This window comes from Mercenaria mercenaria, chromosome 4, assembly GCF_021730395.1.
Source record: "Mercenaria mercenaria strain notata chromosome 4, MADL_Memer_1, whole genome shotgun sequence".
Classification (NCBI taxonomy): Eukaryota; Metazoa; Mollusca; class Bivalvia; order Venerida; family Veneridae; genus Mercenaria; species Mercenaria mercenaria.
In genome coordinates, this window is record NC_069364.1 from 33,756,765 (window position 1) to 33,774,877 (window position 18,113).

Genomic DNA, 18,113 nt, shown 5'->3' on the forward strand with positions numbered 1-18,113 from the left:
TTTTGACTTTAGCTCCTGTCCCCTATTGACTTCTTGCCTGTACGACTATGCATCGGGGGAGACATGCGCTTTTTACAAAAGCATCTTCTAGTTATTCAAATGGTTCCGGTTCATTGAACACATGTCACTATGATTAAAAATACGTTTTCAGCTATCAAACTTTAAAAATCTTCTTCTCTGAAGTGATAATAGCTAGTGCCTTGATATTTGGCATGTGATATCAGGGTTTGACTTTCTACCATAATTGTTCAAATTATTGCCCTAGTTTCAAAATTGACCATGTGTATGACTTGATATAATATAAACCAATATAAAAGATATTTTGAATATCTTCTCTGAATCCATAACAGCTAGGGCCTTGATATTTATATAAATATAACTCTGTACTTGTACCATTACATTATACAAACACACTTGAAGCGTTTTACACAGGTGAGCGCTTGATGGTCAATGATCTTCTCAGGGTTCCCACGCTATCCGGGAAAACGGGAAAAGTCCGCGAATTTCAAAAATTGACTCCCGGCCATGAAAATACCGGGAATTTGGCAATAGAACGGTAAAGGTACGGGAAAATACCGGGAATTATCCCATTTTGCTAAGGGAAGTAATTCATGATTCAAAATGGCGGACGTGGATGTCATTTCAATTTCTTTTTTCGAAAATATCGATGTTTTTGTAGTTGATGAGCCTATATAGGTAGCTATGCTTGAATTTTTAAACAGTAATTCTAGGCTTTCGGTCATTTTTGTGTTGATTTTTAAGATACCCTGTGGAATTCCGATTTTTTTCGAGAATAATTGTGAAAATCGTGATTTAAGTGGCACGCTAGAATTCAGTGACCAAACATCAGCTTGACTGAAAATAATTTAATTGCTAGAAGTGTATCACAGATTATATAAATAATGTAGTTGGCACCAAAGGTGGTAGTTATTATGAAAGAGTTGATTAAGTCTTCACAACATGCTAGACAAGTAAATGATTCATAGTTTCCTTGAGAAACAAAAGCTTGAGGACAGTAAGGAAAGAAAAGAAAAAAAAAATTTGCAAAGCCTGTATTTATTAAGTAGAAACTTTTAAAGCAATATCGGGCCATCATGGCCCTCTTGTTCTTATATTTTTACACTGAATCTAGAAAAATTGACGGGAACGTACAACCCTATATGTCGTACAGAGGTCCTTGAAAATCGCAACATGGTCCTTGAGAAGTCCAGGAAAAGTCCTTAAATTTCATAGAGGTAAAAGTGTGGGAACCCTGCCTTCTTGTTAGCTCACCAGAGCACAAAGTGCTCAAGGTGAGTTGTTGTGACCGGTCATTGTCCGGCTCCGTCGGCGTCCGTCGTGCATCAACATTTGCCTTGTGAACATTCTAAAGGCCACATTTGTGACCCAATCTTTATGAAACTTGGTCAGAATGTTAGTCTTGATAATCTCTAGGTCAAGTTCGAAACTGGGTCATGTGGGGTCAAAAACAGGTCAGTAGGTCAGATCAAAAGGAATAGCTTGTGAACACTCTAGAGACCACATTTTTGACCCAATCTTTATGAAACTTAGTCAGAATGTTAGTCTTGATGATCTCTAGGTCTAGTTCGAAACTGGGTCATGTGGGGTCAGAAACTAGGTCAGTAGGTCAGAACAAAAGGAATAGCTTGTGAACACTCTAGAGACCACATTTTTGACCCAATCTTTATGAAACTTAGTCAGAATGTTAGTCTTGATGATCTCTAGGTCAAGTTCGATACAGGGTCATGTTTGATCAAAAATTAGGTCACCTGGTCAAATCAAATGAAAAGCTTGTGAACACTCTAGAGGTCACAGTAATGTCCCAATATTTATGAAACTTAGTCAGAAAGTTTGGCTTGATGATTTCTAGGTCATGTTTGAATCTGGGTCATGTGGGGTCAAAAACTTGGTCACTAGGCCAGATCAAAGGAAAATCTTTTCAACACTTTAGAGACCACAATTTAAGTTTAAAACTCATGAGAATTAGTCGAATGTATGTTCTGATAATCTGTAGGTCAGGTTCGAATCTGGGTCATGTGGGGTCAAAAACTAGGTCACCTGGTCAAATCAAAGGAAAAGCTTGTGAAATCTCTAGAGGCCACAGTTGTAACCATATCTTAATGAAATTTAATCAGAATGTTTGTCTTGATGATCTTTAGGTCAAATTCAACTCTTGGTCATGTGGGGTCAAAAACTAGGTCAGTAGGCCAGATCAACTCTGGTGAGCGATATATAGGGCTTTTGTTTTTAGCTCACCTGTCAGATAATGACAAGGTGAGCTTTTGTGATCACCCTTTGTCTGTCATCCGTCCGTCCGTGCGTCCGTCAACAATTTCTTGTCTGCACGATAGTGGCTTCATTTATGATTTTATTTTAACCAAACTTGCACACAACTTGTATCACCATAAGATCTTGGTTCCTTTCTTGAACTGGCCAGATCCCATTATGGGTTCCAGAGTTATAGCCCCTGAAAGAGCCAAAATTGGCTATTTTAACCTTGTCTGCACAATAGCAGCTTTATTTATGATTTGATTTTAACCAAACTAGCACATGACTTGTATCATCATAAGATCTTGGTTCCTTTCTTGAACTGGCCAGATCCCATTATGGGTTCCAGAGTTTTGGCCCCTGAAAGGGCCAAAATTAGCTATTTTGACCTTGTCTGCACAATAGCAGCTTTATTTATGATTTGATTTTTACCAAACTTGCACACATTATGGGTTCCAGAGTTATTGCCCCTGAAAGGGCCAAAATTAGCTATTTTGACCTTGTCTGCACAATAGCAGCTTTATTTATGATTTGATTTTTACCAAACTTGCACACAACTTGTATCAACATAAGATCTTGGTTCCTTTCTTGAACTGGCCAGATTCTATTATGGGTTCCAGAGTGATGGCCCCTGAAAGGGCCAGAATTAGCTATTTTGACCTTGTCTGCACAATAGCAGCTTCATTTATGATTTTATTTTAACCAAACTAGCACACAACTTGTTTCACCATAAGATCTTGGTTCCTTTCTTGAACTGGCTAGATTCCATTATGTGTTCCAGAGTGATGGCCCCTGAAAGGGCCAGAATTAGCTATTTTGACCTTGTCTGCATATTTATGATTTGAATTTAATCAAACTTGCACAAAACTTGTCACCATAAGATCTTGGTTCCTTTCTTGAACTGGCCAGATCCCATAATGGGTTCCAGAGTTATGGTCCCTGAAAGGGCCAAAATTAGCTATTTTGACCTTGTCTGCACAATAGCAGCTTTATTTATGATTAGATTTTAACCAGACTAGCACACGACTTGTATCATCATAAGATCACATGGTCACATACTGACAAGGTGAGCTTTTGTGATCACCCTGTGTCCGTCATCCGTGCGTGCGTGGGTGCGTCCGTCCGTCAACAATTTCTTGTCTGCATGATAGTGGTTTCATTTATGATTTTATTTTAACCAAACTTGCACACAACTTGTATCACCATAAGATCACGGTTCCTTTCTTGAACTGGCCAGATGCCATTATGGGTTCCAGAGTTATGGCCCCTGAAAGGGCCAGAATTAGCTATTTTGACCTTGTCTGCACAATAGCAGCTTCATTTATTATTTGATTTTTACCAAACTGGCACACAACTTGTATCACCATAAGATCTTGGTTCCTTTCTTGAACTGGCCAGATTCCTTTATGGGTTCCAGAGTTATGGCCCCTGAAAAGGCCAGAATTAGCTATTTTGACATTGTCTGCACAATAGCAGCTTCATTTATGATTTTATTTTAACCAAACTTGCACACAACTTGTATCACCATAAGATCTTGGTTCCCTTCTTGAACTGGCGAGATTCCTTTATGGGTTCCAGAGTGATGGCCCCTGAAAGGGCCAGAATTAGCTATTTTGACCTTGTCTGCACAATAGCAGTTTCATTTATGATTTGAATTTAATCAAACTTGCACAAAGCTTGTGTCACCATAAGATCTCAGTTCCTTTCTTGAATAGGCTAGGGGGCCTCCGTGGCCGAGTGGTTAGAGTCGTTGACTTCAAACCATTTGCCCCTCATCGATGTGGGTTCGAAACCTCATTTGGGGCGTAGAATTCTTCACGTGAGGAAGCCATCCAGCTGGCTTACGGAAGGTCGGTGGTTCTACCCAGGTGCCCGCTCGTGATGAAATTGTGCACGGAGGGGCACCTGGGGTCTTCCTCCACCATTAAAGCTGGAAAGTTGGCCTATGACCTAAAATTGTGTCGGTGCGACGTTAAACCCAACAAAATAAATGAATAGGCTAGATCACTTATGTAGCTTTTTTGACCTTGTCTGCACAATAGCAGCGTCATTTATGATTTGATTTTAACCAAAGTTGCACACAACTTGTATCACCACAAGATCTTGCTTCCTTTTCTTCAGCTGGCCAGATTCCATCATGGGTTCCAGAGTTATGGCCCCTTAAAGGTGCAAAATTGGCTATTTTGGCTTTTGCAGCCATATAGAGACTTCATATATGGTTTTATTTGATACAAACTTCCAAAATATCTTCAGCAACAATAAATCTTGGATCCCATGACAAATCAGATCCAATCGTAGGTTCCAGAGTTATTTTATATCAGATTACCTCCTCTGATTGTAATCAAAATGGATTTATATCAGTTAGTACTTATAGGACTTATTTGAAATTTCATAATTGTTATTAGTTGGACTGAGACAATCAGGGTAGATGAACTATGAACTGATTTTATGTCAAATTGCCTCCCTTTATTTCAAATTAAAATGGGTATATCTCCATAACTAACGAAGATACTGATCTGAAATTTCATTTATGCCAACATATTTATTTGGCGGATCCTTCTTTTGTTCACTTACAATTTTTTTTTAGCTCACCTGTCACAAAGTGACAAGGTGAGCTTTTGTGATCGCGCAGCGTCTGTCGTCCGTCCGTCAGTCTGTCCGTCTGTCCGTGCGTGCGTGCGTAAACTTTTGCTTGTGACCACTCTAGAGGTCACATTTTTCATGGGATCTTTATGAAAATTGGTCAGAATGTTCCCCTTGATGAAATCTAGGTCAAGTTCGAAACTGGGTCATGAGCGGTCAAAAACTAGGTCAGTAGGTCTAAAAATAGAAAAACCTTGTGACCTCTCTAGAGGCCATATATTTCACAAGATCTTCATGAAAATTGGTCAGAATGTTCACCTTGATGATATCTAGGTCAAGTTCAAAACTGGGTCACGTGGCTTCAAAAACTAGGTCACTAGGTCAAATAATAGAAAAACCTTGTGACCTCTCTAGAGGCCATATTTTTCATGGGATCTGTATGAAAGTTGGTCTGAATGTTCACCTTGATGATATCTAGGTCAGATTCGAAACTGGGTCACGTGCGGTCAAAAACTAGGTCAGTATGTCTAAAAATAGAAAAACCTTGTGACCTCTCTAGAGGCCATACTTTGTGAATGGATCTTCATAAAACTTAGTCAGAATGTTCACCTTGATGATATCTAGGTCAAATTCGAAACTGGGTCACGTGCGGTCAAAAACTAGGTCAGTAGGTCTAAAAATAGAAAAACCTTATGACCTCTCTAGAGGCCATATATTTCATGAGATCTTCATGAAAATTGGTCAGAATGTTCATCTTGATGATATCTAGGTCAGATTCGAAAGTGGGTCACGTGCCATCAAAAACTAGGTCAGTAGGTCAAATAATAGGAAAACCTTGTGACCTCTCTAGAGGCCATATTTTTCAAGGGATCTGTATGAAAGTTGGTCTGAATGTTCATCTTGATGATATCTAGATCAAGTTCGAAACAGGGTCATGAGCGGTCAAAAACTAGGTCAGTAGGTCTAAAAATAGAAAAACCTTGTGACCTCTCTAGAGGCCATACTTGTGAATGGATCTCCATAAAAATTGGTCAGAATGTTCATCTTGATGATATCTAGGTCAAGTTCAAAAGTGGGTCACGTGCCTTCAAAAAGTAGGTCAATAGGTCAAATAATGAAAAAATGTTGTGACCTCTCTAGAGGCCATATTTTTCATGGGATCTGTATGAAAGTGGGTCTGAATGTTTATCTTGATGATATATAGGTCAAGTTTGAAACTGGGTCAACTGCGATCAAAAACTATGTCAGTAGGTCTTATAATAGCAAAACCTTGTGACCTCTCTAGAGGCCATACCCTTGAATGGATCTTCATGAAAATTGGTCAGAATGTTCATCCTTGATGATATCTAGGTCAAGTTCGAAACTGGGTCACGTGCCATCAAAAACTAGGTCAGTAGGTCAAATAACAAAAAAACCTTGCGACCTCTCTAGAGGCCATACTTTTTATGGGATCTGTATGAAAATTGGTCTGAATGTTCATCTTGATGATATCTAGGTCAGGTTTGAAACTGGGTCAACTGCGGTCAAAAACTAGGTCAGTAGGTCTAAAATTAGAAAAATCTTTTGACCTCTCTAGAGGCCATATTTTTCAATGGATCTTCATGAAAATTGATCTGAATGTTCACCTTGATGATATCTAGGTCAGTTTCGAAACTGGGTCACGTTGGGTCAAAAACTAGGCCAGTAGGTATAAAAATAGAAAAACCTTGTGACCTCTCTAGAGGCCATATTTTTCATGAGATCTTCATGAAAATTAGTGAGAATGTTCACCTTGATGATATCTAGGTAAAGTTCAAAACAGGGTCACGTACCTTCGAAAACTAGGTCAATAGGTCAAATAATAGAAAAACCTTGTGACCTCTCTTGAGACCATATTTTTCAATAGATCTTCATGAAAATTGGTCAGAATTTTTACCTTGATAATATCTAGGTCAAGTTCAAAACTGGGTCACATGAGCTCAAAAACTAGGTCACTATGTCAAATAATAGAAAAAACGACGTCATACTCAAAACTGGGTCATGTGGGAACAGGTGAGCGATTCAGGACCATCATGGTCCTCTTGTTTAATTACTTCCCTTTTATGTTACTATGAATAGCTTATTTTTAGTAACTTTTTTATTATTGGCCATAGGGAAAAACCGAGACCACTTTTCTGTGGTACAACATGGATGGTACCTCCAATTTTTATGTGTATTTTGACATATCTATACCTTGTAAGAATTTTTTTCTTCTTTTTGGTTAAATTTCTTCCCTTTGTTGTTCCTGTCCTTTGGATTTAGATACTTTTTCTGAGGACTTTCTTACCTTTTTGTCCTCAAGTGCAATGATAACAGGTGAGCGATATAGGGCCATCATGGCCCTTTTGTCTTGGTAAATATTTGTAGAACTCATTTGAAATTTCATTATTGTCTTTAGTTGGACTGAGGCACTCAGGGTAGATAGCTATGGACTGATTTTATGTCAAATTACCTCCCTTTGTTTCAAATTAAAATGGGTGTATTTCAGTAACCAATGAAGATACTGATTTGAAATGTCATTTGTGCCATCAGATGGACTCGGACAATCAGGGTAGATAACTTTTGACTGAATTTATGACAAATTACCTTCCTTTATTTTATGTAAACGAATATATCTCAGCAGTGTCTAATGAGATTAGTTTTAAATGTTATTTAAGTCTTCCAGGGTAAGGAATAGTCATGTTAGTACAAAAATGCAGCATTTGAGCCTAGGTCCCTCAAACTTGTTATGGAAATTGGCTCTGACTAGGTCAAAAGGGACTGTTACAAGAAAATGTTTATCCTGATGATATTTAATATGTATGCCTATGTGCTCTATGTCAAAACTTGATCATATCAATTTGAGCAATGGTACTCAGGTTAGCGATACAGGGCCGTCATGGCCCTCTTGTTTGTTGTTGTTTTTTTGTTGGAAATTGCAATGACAAAAAAGATACTCTTTAAGAAATTCACAAGACAGAACGATGGTGTTTTAATGAATATTTGAAAGATAGTGATAATGTTTGTACTTCAGGCATTGGATGAAGAGTACCTGAAAGTTGATGCACAGTTTGGTGGTGTGGACCAGAGAAAAATCTTCACATTTGCCGAAAAAGTAAGTTTTTCCTGAATAATTATATACAGAAAACTATCCACATGGTAACTTTTGTCACCTATTTGAAAGGAAAGAATTTTCAGAATTTGTTCACAAATATCATAACAAATTTGATTATCTGATCTGAACTTGTGCTTGTGGCTGTCTAAAGTATTTGCTGGCATTGGTAGCTCAGTAGGAAAAGCAAGACATCAGATTTGTTCAAATGGTTCTATTTGACTTTTGTACTTTAGGTCAGCCAAAGTCAGATATTGAAAACTCTGTACACTCTCTTCTCAGGAATCTTTTGATGCATGTTCACCTGATTTAGTCAGATGTATCTTTGTATTGACCTTTCTCAAATTTGTTCAAATGGTTCTGCTTATTAAATCTAAGATTACAAAAACCTTTAAACACTTTCTTCTTATGAACTGCTTGTTTGATTTTTGCCATAGTGGTCAGAAGTATCCTTGCTTGGACTTATTCAAGTTTGTTCAAATAGTTCTGCTTGACTGCCTCCATCTTGTCTGGGTAGTAGTTATCATATGTTGGAATGAATGTTTGTCATACTAAGAAAAATTGTGATGATACAGTTTGCCATGGCATATATTTAATGTTAAAAGGTCAAAGTCAGGTGAGCAACTTAGGGCCTTCAAACCATCTTATTATGTCCCCTAAACCATGAAGTTGTAACGGGGGCTGTATACTGTGGAATCATTAATATTCGTGGGGGACTAATTTTTGTGGATTTCGTGGTTGAGTCAATCCATGAAATTTAATCCCAACAAACAAGTAAAATTCCCATTCATTTTATGTTCAAAAGTTGAAATCCATGAATTCATATCCCCATGCAATTGCTGTTTTGACCAAAACCACGAAATTTCATGCCCTCAAAATTAAATGATTTTACAGTACTGGTTTCAGGTTGTCTGTCTGTCCATATGCCCCGTAAACACAATCTTGTGCGCACCAACTCTCTGCATCCCCTTGACACAATTTAATGAAACTTCACACAAGTGATCAGTAACAACAGTAGTTGTTCGTTGTACATGTTAGGTTCTTTCAGAGAAAAAAATTGCAGAGTTACGGGACTTTGTTTTTCGTTGCTGTACAATATATATATATAGAGACTGCATATGCAATCTTGTGCGTGCCTTATCTCCTGAACCCATGTGCACAATTTAATGAAACTTACACAAGTGATCAGTAGTAACCCTAGTTGTGCATGGTGCATGTTAGGTTCTTTCAGAAAAAAAATCTGCACAGTTATGGGACTTTTTTGTTAATATACTATATACATACAGTTTGCAAATGCAATCTTGTGTGCACTATATGCAACATAATTATGCAATCTCCTGAACCCTTGCACACAATTTGATGAAACTTCACACAAGTGATCAGTGCCAAACCTTGTTGTGCATAGTGCATGTTACGTTCTTTAAGATAAATATTCTGCAGAGTTATGGGACTTTGTTTTTGTATTTTTCATCTGGGTCCGCCCCATATTTCTAGAGTTATGGCCCCTGAAATAGTCAAAAATGCACATTTTCACCTTGTGACCCGCTTAGCTCAAAAAGTATTTGATATAAATTGATGAAACCTTGCATGAGTCTTTATCATGGTATGAACTTGCGCACCTCCTATTTTTTGTCTGGCTCCGCCCCCTAGTTTTAGAGTTATGGCCCCTGAAATAGTCAAAAATGCACATTTTCACCTTGCGACACGCCTAGCTCCAAAAGTATTTGACATAGATTCATGAAACCTTGCATGAGTCTTAATCATGATATGAACTTGCGCACCTCCTATTTTTCATTATGGGTCCGCCCCCTATTTCTAGAGTTATGGCCTTATGAAATAGTCAAAAATGCACATTTTCACCTTGTGACACGACTAGCTCAAAAAGTATTTGATATAAATTGATGAAACCTTGCATGAATCTTTATCATGATATGAACTTGCGGACCTCCTATTTTTCATCACGGTCCATCCCCTATTTTAGAGTTATGGCCCCTGAAATAGTAAAAAAATGCACATTTTCACCTATTTATGTGCCTCACTCAAAAAGTATTTAATGTAAATTCATGAAACCTTGCTTGAGTCTTTATCATAATGTGACCTTGCACACTTGGCATTCTTCTTGAGAATCTTAGCTCTTATTACATAGTTATGGCCCTTGAAATAGCCAAAATAGTGGATTTTTTGTTTGTGATGCTCATAGCTCAAAAAGTATATGGTATAGAATAAAGAATCCATTTCATAATTAATATTTTTTTGAGGCTATACCCCATTAAGACTGCAAACATTTGAATGATTTCCCCTTATTTGTGACAATTGTACCAGTGGGGGGCACACCCTGTGTCCTACAGACACATTCTAGTTTGTTACTATGCTGTATACCTAGTCTGCATATGCAATCTTGTGCGTGCGTAATCTCCGGAACCATTGCACACAATTTAATGAAACTTAACACAAGTGATCAATACCAACCTTACTTGTGCATGGTGCATGTTAGGTTCTTTCAGAAAAATATTCTGCAGAGTTATGGGACTTAGTTTTTTGTTACTATACTATATACATACAGTCCACGTAATGATGCAATCTTGTGTGCGTCAAATTGCAATGTACTCTGTCACAGTGTATTGGGGGGTAGGGGGAGGGGTGTACATTCATCACCTGCAGTGATAGCTCTAGTTTTGATCGAGGAAACAACAAAATCCACTAATTTTCCCCCCTACAAATAAAACTCATCTCACTGTTCTAAAATTAGCCATCATCAGCCTCTTATTCATGCTTGCAAAATTTCATTTACTTGAATAGAACAAATTATAATAGTATACTGGTTTGGAATCCAGGTACATGTACATGGACTGCCGTTACTTTAATATCTGAAATACTGTTAGAAATGTTGTTAAATCTATACTAGCAAACCTACTGTCCAAGGTGTTATTTAAGGAGTATTGAAACTGTGTTTGAAGTAAGCTTATTTGGTTTCTTTTTATACGCCCGTTTGAAAAACGGGACGTATTATGGGAACGCCCCTTTTGCGGCGTCCACAGAATTTGTCCGGAGCATATCTTCCTCATGCATGGAGGGATTTTAATGAAACTTGGCACAATTGTTCACCATCATGAGATGGAGTGTCATGCACAAGAACCAGGTCCCTAGGTCTAAGGTCAAGGTCACACTTAGAGGTCAAAGGTCAAATTCAAGAATGACTTTGTCCGGAGCATATCTTCTTCATGCATTGAAGGATTTTGATGTAGCTTGGCACAATTGTTCAATTGGTCACCATTATGAGACAGAGTGTCATGCGCAAGAACCAGGTCCCTAGGTCTAAGGTCAAGGTCACACTTAGAGGTGAAAGGATACAAGAATGAAAAATTCAAGAATGACTTTGTCTTGAGCATATCTTCTTCATGCATAGAAGGATTTTGATGTAGCTTGGCACAATTGTTCACCATCATGAGACTGAGTGTCATGCGCAAGAACCAGGTCCCTAGGTCTAAGGTCAAGGTCACACTTAGAGGTCAAAGGATACAAGAATGAAAACTTTGTCCGGCGCATATCTTCTTCATGCATGGAGGGATTTTGATGTAGCTTGGCACAATTGTTCACCATTATGAGACGGAGTGTCATGCGCAAGAACCAGGTCCCTAGGTCTAAGGTCAAGGTCACACTTAGAGGTCAAAGGATACAAGAATGAAAACTTTGTCCAGAGCATTTCTTCTTCATGCATGGAGGGATTTTGATATAACTTGGCAGAAATGTTCACCACCATGGGACGGAGTGTCATGCGCAATAACCAGATCCCTAGGTCTAAGGTCAAGGTCACACTTAGAGGCCAAAGGTCAGATACAGGAATGACTTTGTCTGGAGCATTTCTTCTTCATGCATGGAGGGAGTTTGATGTAACTTGGCACAATTGTACACCATCATGAGATGGAGTGTCATGCACTGGTCCCTTCTTTAGAATTACTTCCCTTTGTTGTTACTATAAATAGCTTATATTGTAACTTTTTCATTACTAGTCATAGGAAAAAATCGAGACCACTTTTGTGTAGTACAACATGCATGTTACATCCAATTCTGAGGTGTATTTTGAGCTATCCCTACCTTGTAAGGATTTTTATATGGACTTGCAATTTTTTTTTTGATTTTTTTTAAAGATTAACTTTCCTTAGTTGTTACTATAAATAACTTACATTGTAACTTTTTTATAATTGACCGTAGCGAAAAACCAAGGCCACTTTTCTGTGGTACAACATTGATGTTACTTTCAAATTTTGGTGTATTTTAAGGTATCTCTACCTGGTAAGGATTTTTTTTGTGGACTTAGAAAAATAAAAGAATTACAATAATTTCTAAAAAAAAAAAACATTGTAAACAACCACAAAATTAAAATTCCATTTGCAAATACAGGTGCTAGTGTAAAGAAATTTGCTGTGATGGGCGTATATTGTGACATTCTGGCACTTCTGTTTTTCTTTGGCACTGAAAGGTGATTCATAAGTCAATATAAATGGGAAAGATTGAGCCCTGGATGCAACTTATTCACATACAAATTTTATTAGCAAACTTAGATGGTTTGGTATGTAAAGTTCATTTTGTAATTTAGAAATCATTCGCTTTCAGAGTAGCCTGAAAGATTTAAGCACAGAAAATACACAATAAAGTGTTCTCATGTATTATCTAATTTTGAAAACCAAGATTAGCATGTTCCTGATAAATCAAGTTACAGAGAAAAATGTATATGATTGTGTCTATTTCAGTATATGCCACACCTGGGCTACACGAAAAGAGCTCATCTTATGAACCCTATGGGTAAGAATTTGGCTGTATGGCTTTGGATCTCTTGATTGTCATTATCCTGTAATATATATCAACCCAAAATTTCTCTGCTGTCTTGATTCTTGATGGATAGATGTATCTGTCCCAGTTAATTTTTAGTTTTAAGCTTGGCAATGAGAACTATATGGAGAGCTATTGTACTTGCCCCGGTGTTGGTGACCACCCTTTACTTAAACATTTGATACACTTTCACTTTATTTCTGTTATAGCTTATTAGATTTGCTTCAAGCTTAAAATAATTATTCCTTATCTCCCACATCATATAATACAGGGGCCATAACTGTCACATCAATATTTCATGAATTAATCTCCTTTTTATCTCACCTGCACTTTGTTCATGGTGAGCTATTAGTATAGGCCAATTATCTGGTGTCACTCAGCCATTGTCCTGTGTCAGCAATTTTACTTAAACATCTTCTGCTCGAAAACTTATGGTCTGAATTACACCAGCTTGGTCAGTACCAACCTGGCATTGACCACTATCAAGGTTGGCACAGTTAAGGTAGTTCTGCACGTTTCATATACCGGAAGTAATGGCTTAACATCATTTTTCCGGAAAACATAGAATAAAGTCTGGATCTGCGTACGGAAATGAAAATGATTTTATGTACTAATGGCAACTAGTGAGTAAATTTATTACAATGGCAACGTTAATGTCTTTCAAGAGTTGAAATACGATATTGAAACGTCTGACACATTAAATTATTCGAAAAACTTGTCCTGATATTAACTTGAAATGACAATTTACAATTTGAGCATTTGATGCCTTTAAGGGGGCACTAGAGCTGAAAATAGAAAACTTGTAAATGACTTTTTATACGCCCGTTTGAAAAACGGGACGTATTATGGGAACGCCCCTGGCGGGCGGGCGGGCGGCATCCACAGACTTTGTTCGGAGCATATCTTCTACATGCATGTAGGGATTTTGATGAAACTTGGCACAGTTGTTCACCATCATGAGACGGAGTGTCATGCGCAAGAACCAGGTCCCTAGGTCTAAGGTCAAGGTCACACTTAGAAGTCAAAGGTCAAATTCAAGAACGACTTTGTCCGGAGCATATCTTCTTTATGCATGGAGGGATTTTGATGAAAGTTGGCAAAATTGTTCATCATCATGGGAAGGAGTGTATTGCGCAAGAACCAGGTCCCTAAGTCTAAGGTCAAGGTCACACTTAGAGGTCAAAGTATACAAGAATGAAAACTTTGTCCGGAGCATTTCTTCTTCATGCATAGAGGGATTTTGATATAACTTGGCACAAATGTTCACCACTATGAGGCAGAGTGTCGTGCGCAAGAACCAGGTCTCTAGGTCTAAGGTCAAGGTCACACTTAGAGGTAAAAGGATACAAGAATGAAAACCTTGTCCGGAGCATTTCTTCTTCATGCATAGAGGGGTTTTGATATAACTTGGCACAAATGTTCACCACCACTCACTATGCGCCTCTGCAGTTACATCTTCATTCTAGACTTGTGCCCCCCCCCCCCATTGAAAACTTTCTGGTTCCAGGCATGGTGAAGGTGTAGTATTAACAGCTATTAAGGTAAGCATTGCAAATTTAATGTTAATAACCTCCTACTATTCCTACTTTTTTTGTCCGCAAACCTCCTGTTTTTTTCCTACTTTTTTGTGTAGGGACCTCCTACTTTTCTCCTACTTTTTTGCAAGGCCATGCTGGAAGGCCTGTGTAAGCCTGAACTTTCAGAATTCAGAAAGCTTTTTAAGCTGAAACCTTCAAAATGAAGACAGCTTTGTTGTAAGCCTGAACCTTAAAAGTTATCTTTGTGAGTCAACCAGATTAATGATATCTTTGTTAACACAAACTTTCAGAATTTGAATGATTTTGTAAACTTAAACATTCAGATTAAGACAACTAAGTTAGTCGTAACTTTGAAAAGGAAAGCAACATTTAAAAATATTAAGATGAGATTATAATGTCAATAATTGCTCTAGAAGTGTACAGTATAAACTTGCTTTGTGATTTGATGTTTATGTTACAGTACCAGGACTGACCGGAGGGAAAATGAGCTCTTCAGAAGAAGATTCCAAAATAGATCTTCTTGATTCAACAGCTCAGGTGAAGAAGAAACTAAAGAAAGCATTCTGTGAGCCTGGAAACACAGCTGATAATGGTGTCTTGGCATTCTGTAAATCTGTCCTCTTTCCACTCTCTAAAACTGGAGGTAGGTCGCATGTTCTGTCTAAGTGCTGATTGTACTCCCACTAAATAAGTTATACTTAAATTATCTTGTCCAGTCTGCCCGTCCCAAGATTTTTGATACAATAACTTTTTCTCCTCTGTAACGGAAGTGAAAAGCAGAAGAACTATAATTGTTTTGTACAGTTTCACCTGAGCCAAAGGCTCATGGTGAGCTTTTGTGACCGCTCAATGTCCGTCGTGTGTCCGTCAACATTTTCTAAAAAAATCTTCTTCTTGAAAACCAGTGGGCAGAATTACACCAAACTTCACAGGAATGATCCTTGGGTGGCCCCCTTTCAAAATTGTTCAAAGAATTGAATTCCATGCAGAACTCTTGTTGCCATGGCAACAGAAAGGAAAAACTTTAAAAATCTTCTTGTCCAAAAAGGCGTAGAGCATTGATATTTGGCTTGTAACATCATCTAATGGTCCTCTATGAAGATTGTTCAAATTTTGCCCCTTGGTTGAAAAGAGGCCCCGCCCCGGGGGTCCCAAGTTTTACATAGACATATAGGAAAAAAAAATTAAGAATCTTCTTATGTAAAACCACAAGACCTAGGCATTTGATATTTGGTATGTAGCATTGCCTTGTGGTCCTCTACCAAAATTGTTCAAATTATTACCCTGGGGTGAAAAGAGGCCCTGCCATGGGGGGTCTCAAATTTTACATAGACTTAGGATAAAACTTTAAAAATCTTCTTGCCTGAAACTGCAAGGCATAGGCTTTTGATATTTGGTATGTTGCCTTGCCTAGTGTTCCTCTACCAAAATTTTTCAAATTATGCCCCTGGGGTGAAAAGAGGCCCTGCCCTAGGGGGCCAAAGTTTAATATAGACATTTAGGGGGGGGGGGGGGGAATCTTCTTGTCTGAAAGTTCAAGGCCTAGGCCTTTGATATTTGGTATGTAGCATTGCCTAGTGGATCTCTAATACCATTGTTCAAATTATGCCCCTGGGGTGAAAAGAGGCCCCGCCCTTGCGGTCACTTGATATATGAGTTATATAGGAAAAAATACTTCAAAAATTATCAGATCATATTTCCTAGACTGTTTAATTATAATTACCTGATGACCCCAAGTGATTAGGGGTCACCTTACTGTGACCTTGACCCACTGACCTACTTCCTTGTTTTTAGCTCACCTGTCACAAAGTGACAAGGTGAGCTTTTGTGATCGCGCGGCGTCCGTCGTCCGTCCGTCCGTGCGTGCGTGCGTTCGTAAACTTTTGTTTGTGACCACTCTAGAGGTCACATTTTTCATGGGATCTTTATGAAAATTGGTCAGAATGTTCACCTTGATGATATCTAGGTCAAGTTTGAAACTGGGTCACGTGCCATCAAAAACTAGGTCAGTAGGTCTAAAAATAGAAAAACCTTGTGACCTCTCTAGAGGCCATATATTTCACAAGATCTTCATGAAAATTGGTCAGAATGTTCACCTTGATGATATTTAGGTCAAGTTCGAAACTGGGTCACGTGGGGTCAAAAACTAGGTCAGTAGGTCTAAAAATAGAAAAACCTTGTGACCTCTCTAGAGGCCATATTTTTCATGAGATCTTCATGAATATTGGTCAGAATGTTCACCTTGATGATATCTAGGTCAAGTTAGAAACTGGGTCACGTGGGATCAAAAACTAGGTCAGTAGGTCTAAAAATAGAAAAAAACCTTGTGACCTCTCTAGAGGCCATATTTTTCATGAGATCTTCATGAATATTGGTCAGAATGTTCATCTTGATGATATCTAGGTCAAGTTTGAAACTGGGTCACGTGGGGTCAAAAACTAGGTCATTAGGTCTAAAAATAGAAAAACCTTGTGACCTCTCTAGAGGCCATATTTCTCAATGGATCTTCATGAAAATTGGTCAGAATGTTCAGCTTGATGATATCTAGGTCAAGTTCGAAACTGGGTCACGTGGGGGTAAAAACTAGGTTAGTAGATCTAAAAATAGAAAAACCTTGTGACCTCTCTAGAGGCCATATTTTTCATGAGATCTTCATGAATATGGTCAGAATGTTCACCTTGATGATATCTAGGTCAAGTTCGATACTGGGTCATGTGGGATCAAAAACTAGGTCAGTAGGTCTAAAAAGAGAAAAACTTTGTGACCTCTCTAGAGGCCATATTTCTCAATGGATCTTCATGAAAATTGGTCAGAATGTTCACCTTGATGATATCTAGGTCAAGTTCGAAACTGGGTCACGTGCGGTCAAAAACTAGGTCAGTAGGTCTAAAAATAGAAAAACCTTGTGACCTCTCTAGAGGCCATATTTTTCAATGGATCTTCATGAAAATTGGTCAGAATGTTAACCTTGATGATATCTAGATCAAGTTCGAAACTGGGTCACGTGGGGTCAGTAGATCTAAAAATAGAAAAACTTTGTGACCTCTCTAGAGGCCATATTTTTCATGAGATCTTCATGAATATTGGTCAGAAGGTTCATCTTGATGATATCTAGGTCAGGTTTGAAACTGGGTCACGTGAAATCAAAAACTAGGTCAGTAGGTCTAAAAATAGAAAAACCTTGTGACCTCTCTAGAGGCCATATTTCTCTATGGATCTTCATGAAAATTGGTGAGACTGTTCAGCTTGATGATATCTAGGTTATGTTCGTAACTGGGTCATGTGCCGTCAAAAACTAGGTCAGTAGGTCGAAAAATAGAAAAACCTTTTGACCTCTCTAGAGGCCATATTTTTCACGAGATCTTCATGAAAATTGGTGAGAATGTTCACCTTGATGATATCTAGGTCAAGTTTAAAAATGGGTCACGTGCCTTCAAAAACTAGGTCATTAGGTCAAATAATAGAAAAACCTTGTGACCTCTCTAGAGGCCATATTTTTCAATGGATCTTCATGAAAATTGGTCAGAATTTTTTATCTTGATGATATCTATGTCACATGTGCTGAAAAACTAGGTCACTTTGTCAAATAATAGAAATAACGACGTCATACTCAGTTCAACACTGGGTCATGTGGGGATAGGTGAGCGATTCAGGACCATCATGGTCCTCTTGTTTAGGGGAGCTATCGTACTTGCCCCGGCGTCGTCATGAGGGTGAGCGTTAGCGTTAGCGTGAGCGTCACACAAATTTTAAAGTTTGCGTACCACCACAAATATTTTCAAAGT

The 18,113-nt window shown here is 38.2% G+C and overlaps 1 protein-coding gene across 3 annotated transcripts in view; it reads left to right on the forward strand.

The window, feature by feature from the left end:
* The window catches only part of LOC123551427 (tyrosine--tRNA ligase, cytoplasmic-like), a 154,974-nt gene that overhangs the window by 73,579 nt on the left and 63,282 nt on the right, over positions 1-18,113 (forward strand). For all 3 annotated transcript variants that reach the window (XM_045340357.2, XM_045340358.2, XM_045340359.2), the window contains exons 6-8: positions 7,883-7,963; positions 12,712-12,763; positions 14,789-14,971. In XM_045340357.2, the coding sequence (XP_045196292.2) occupies positions 7,883-7,963; positions 12,712-12,763; positions 14,789-14,971 (316 nt within the window). The remainder of the gene's footprint in view (positions 1-7,882; positions 7,964-12,711; positions 12,764-14,788; positions 14,972-18,113) is intronic.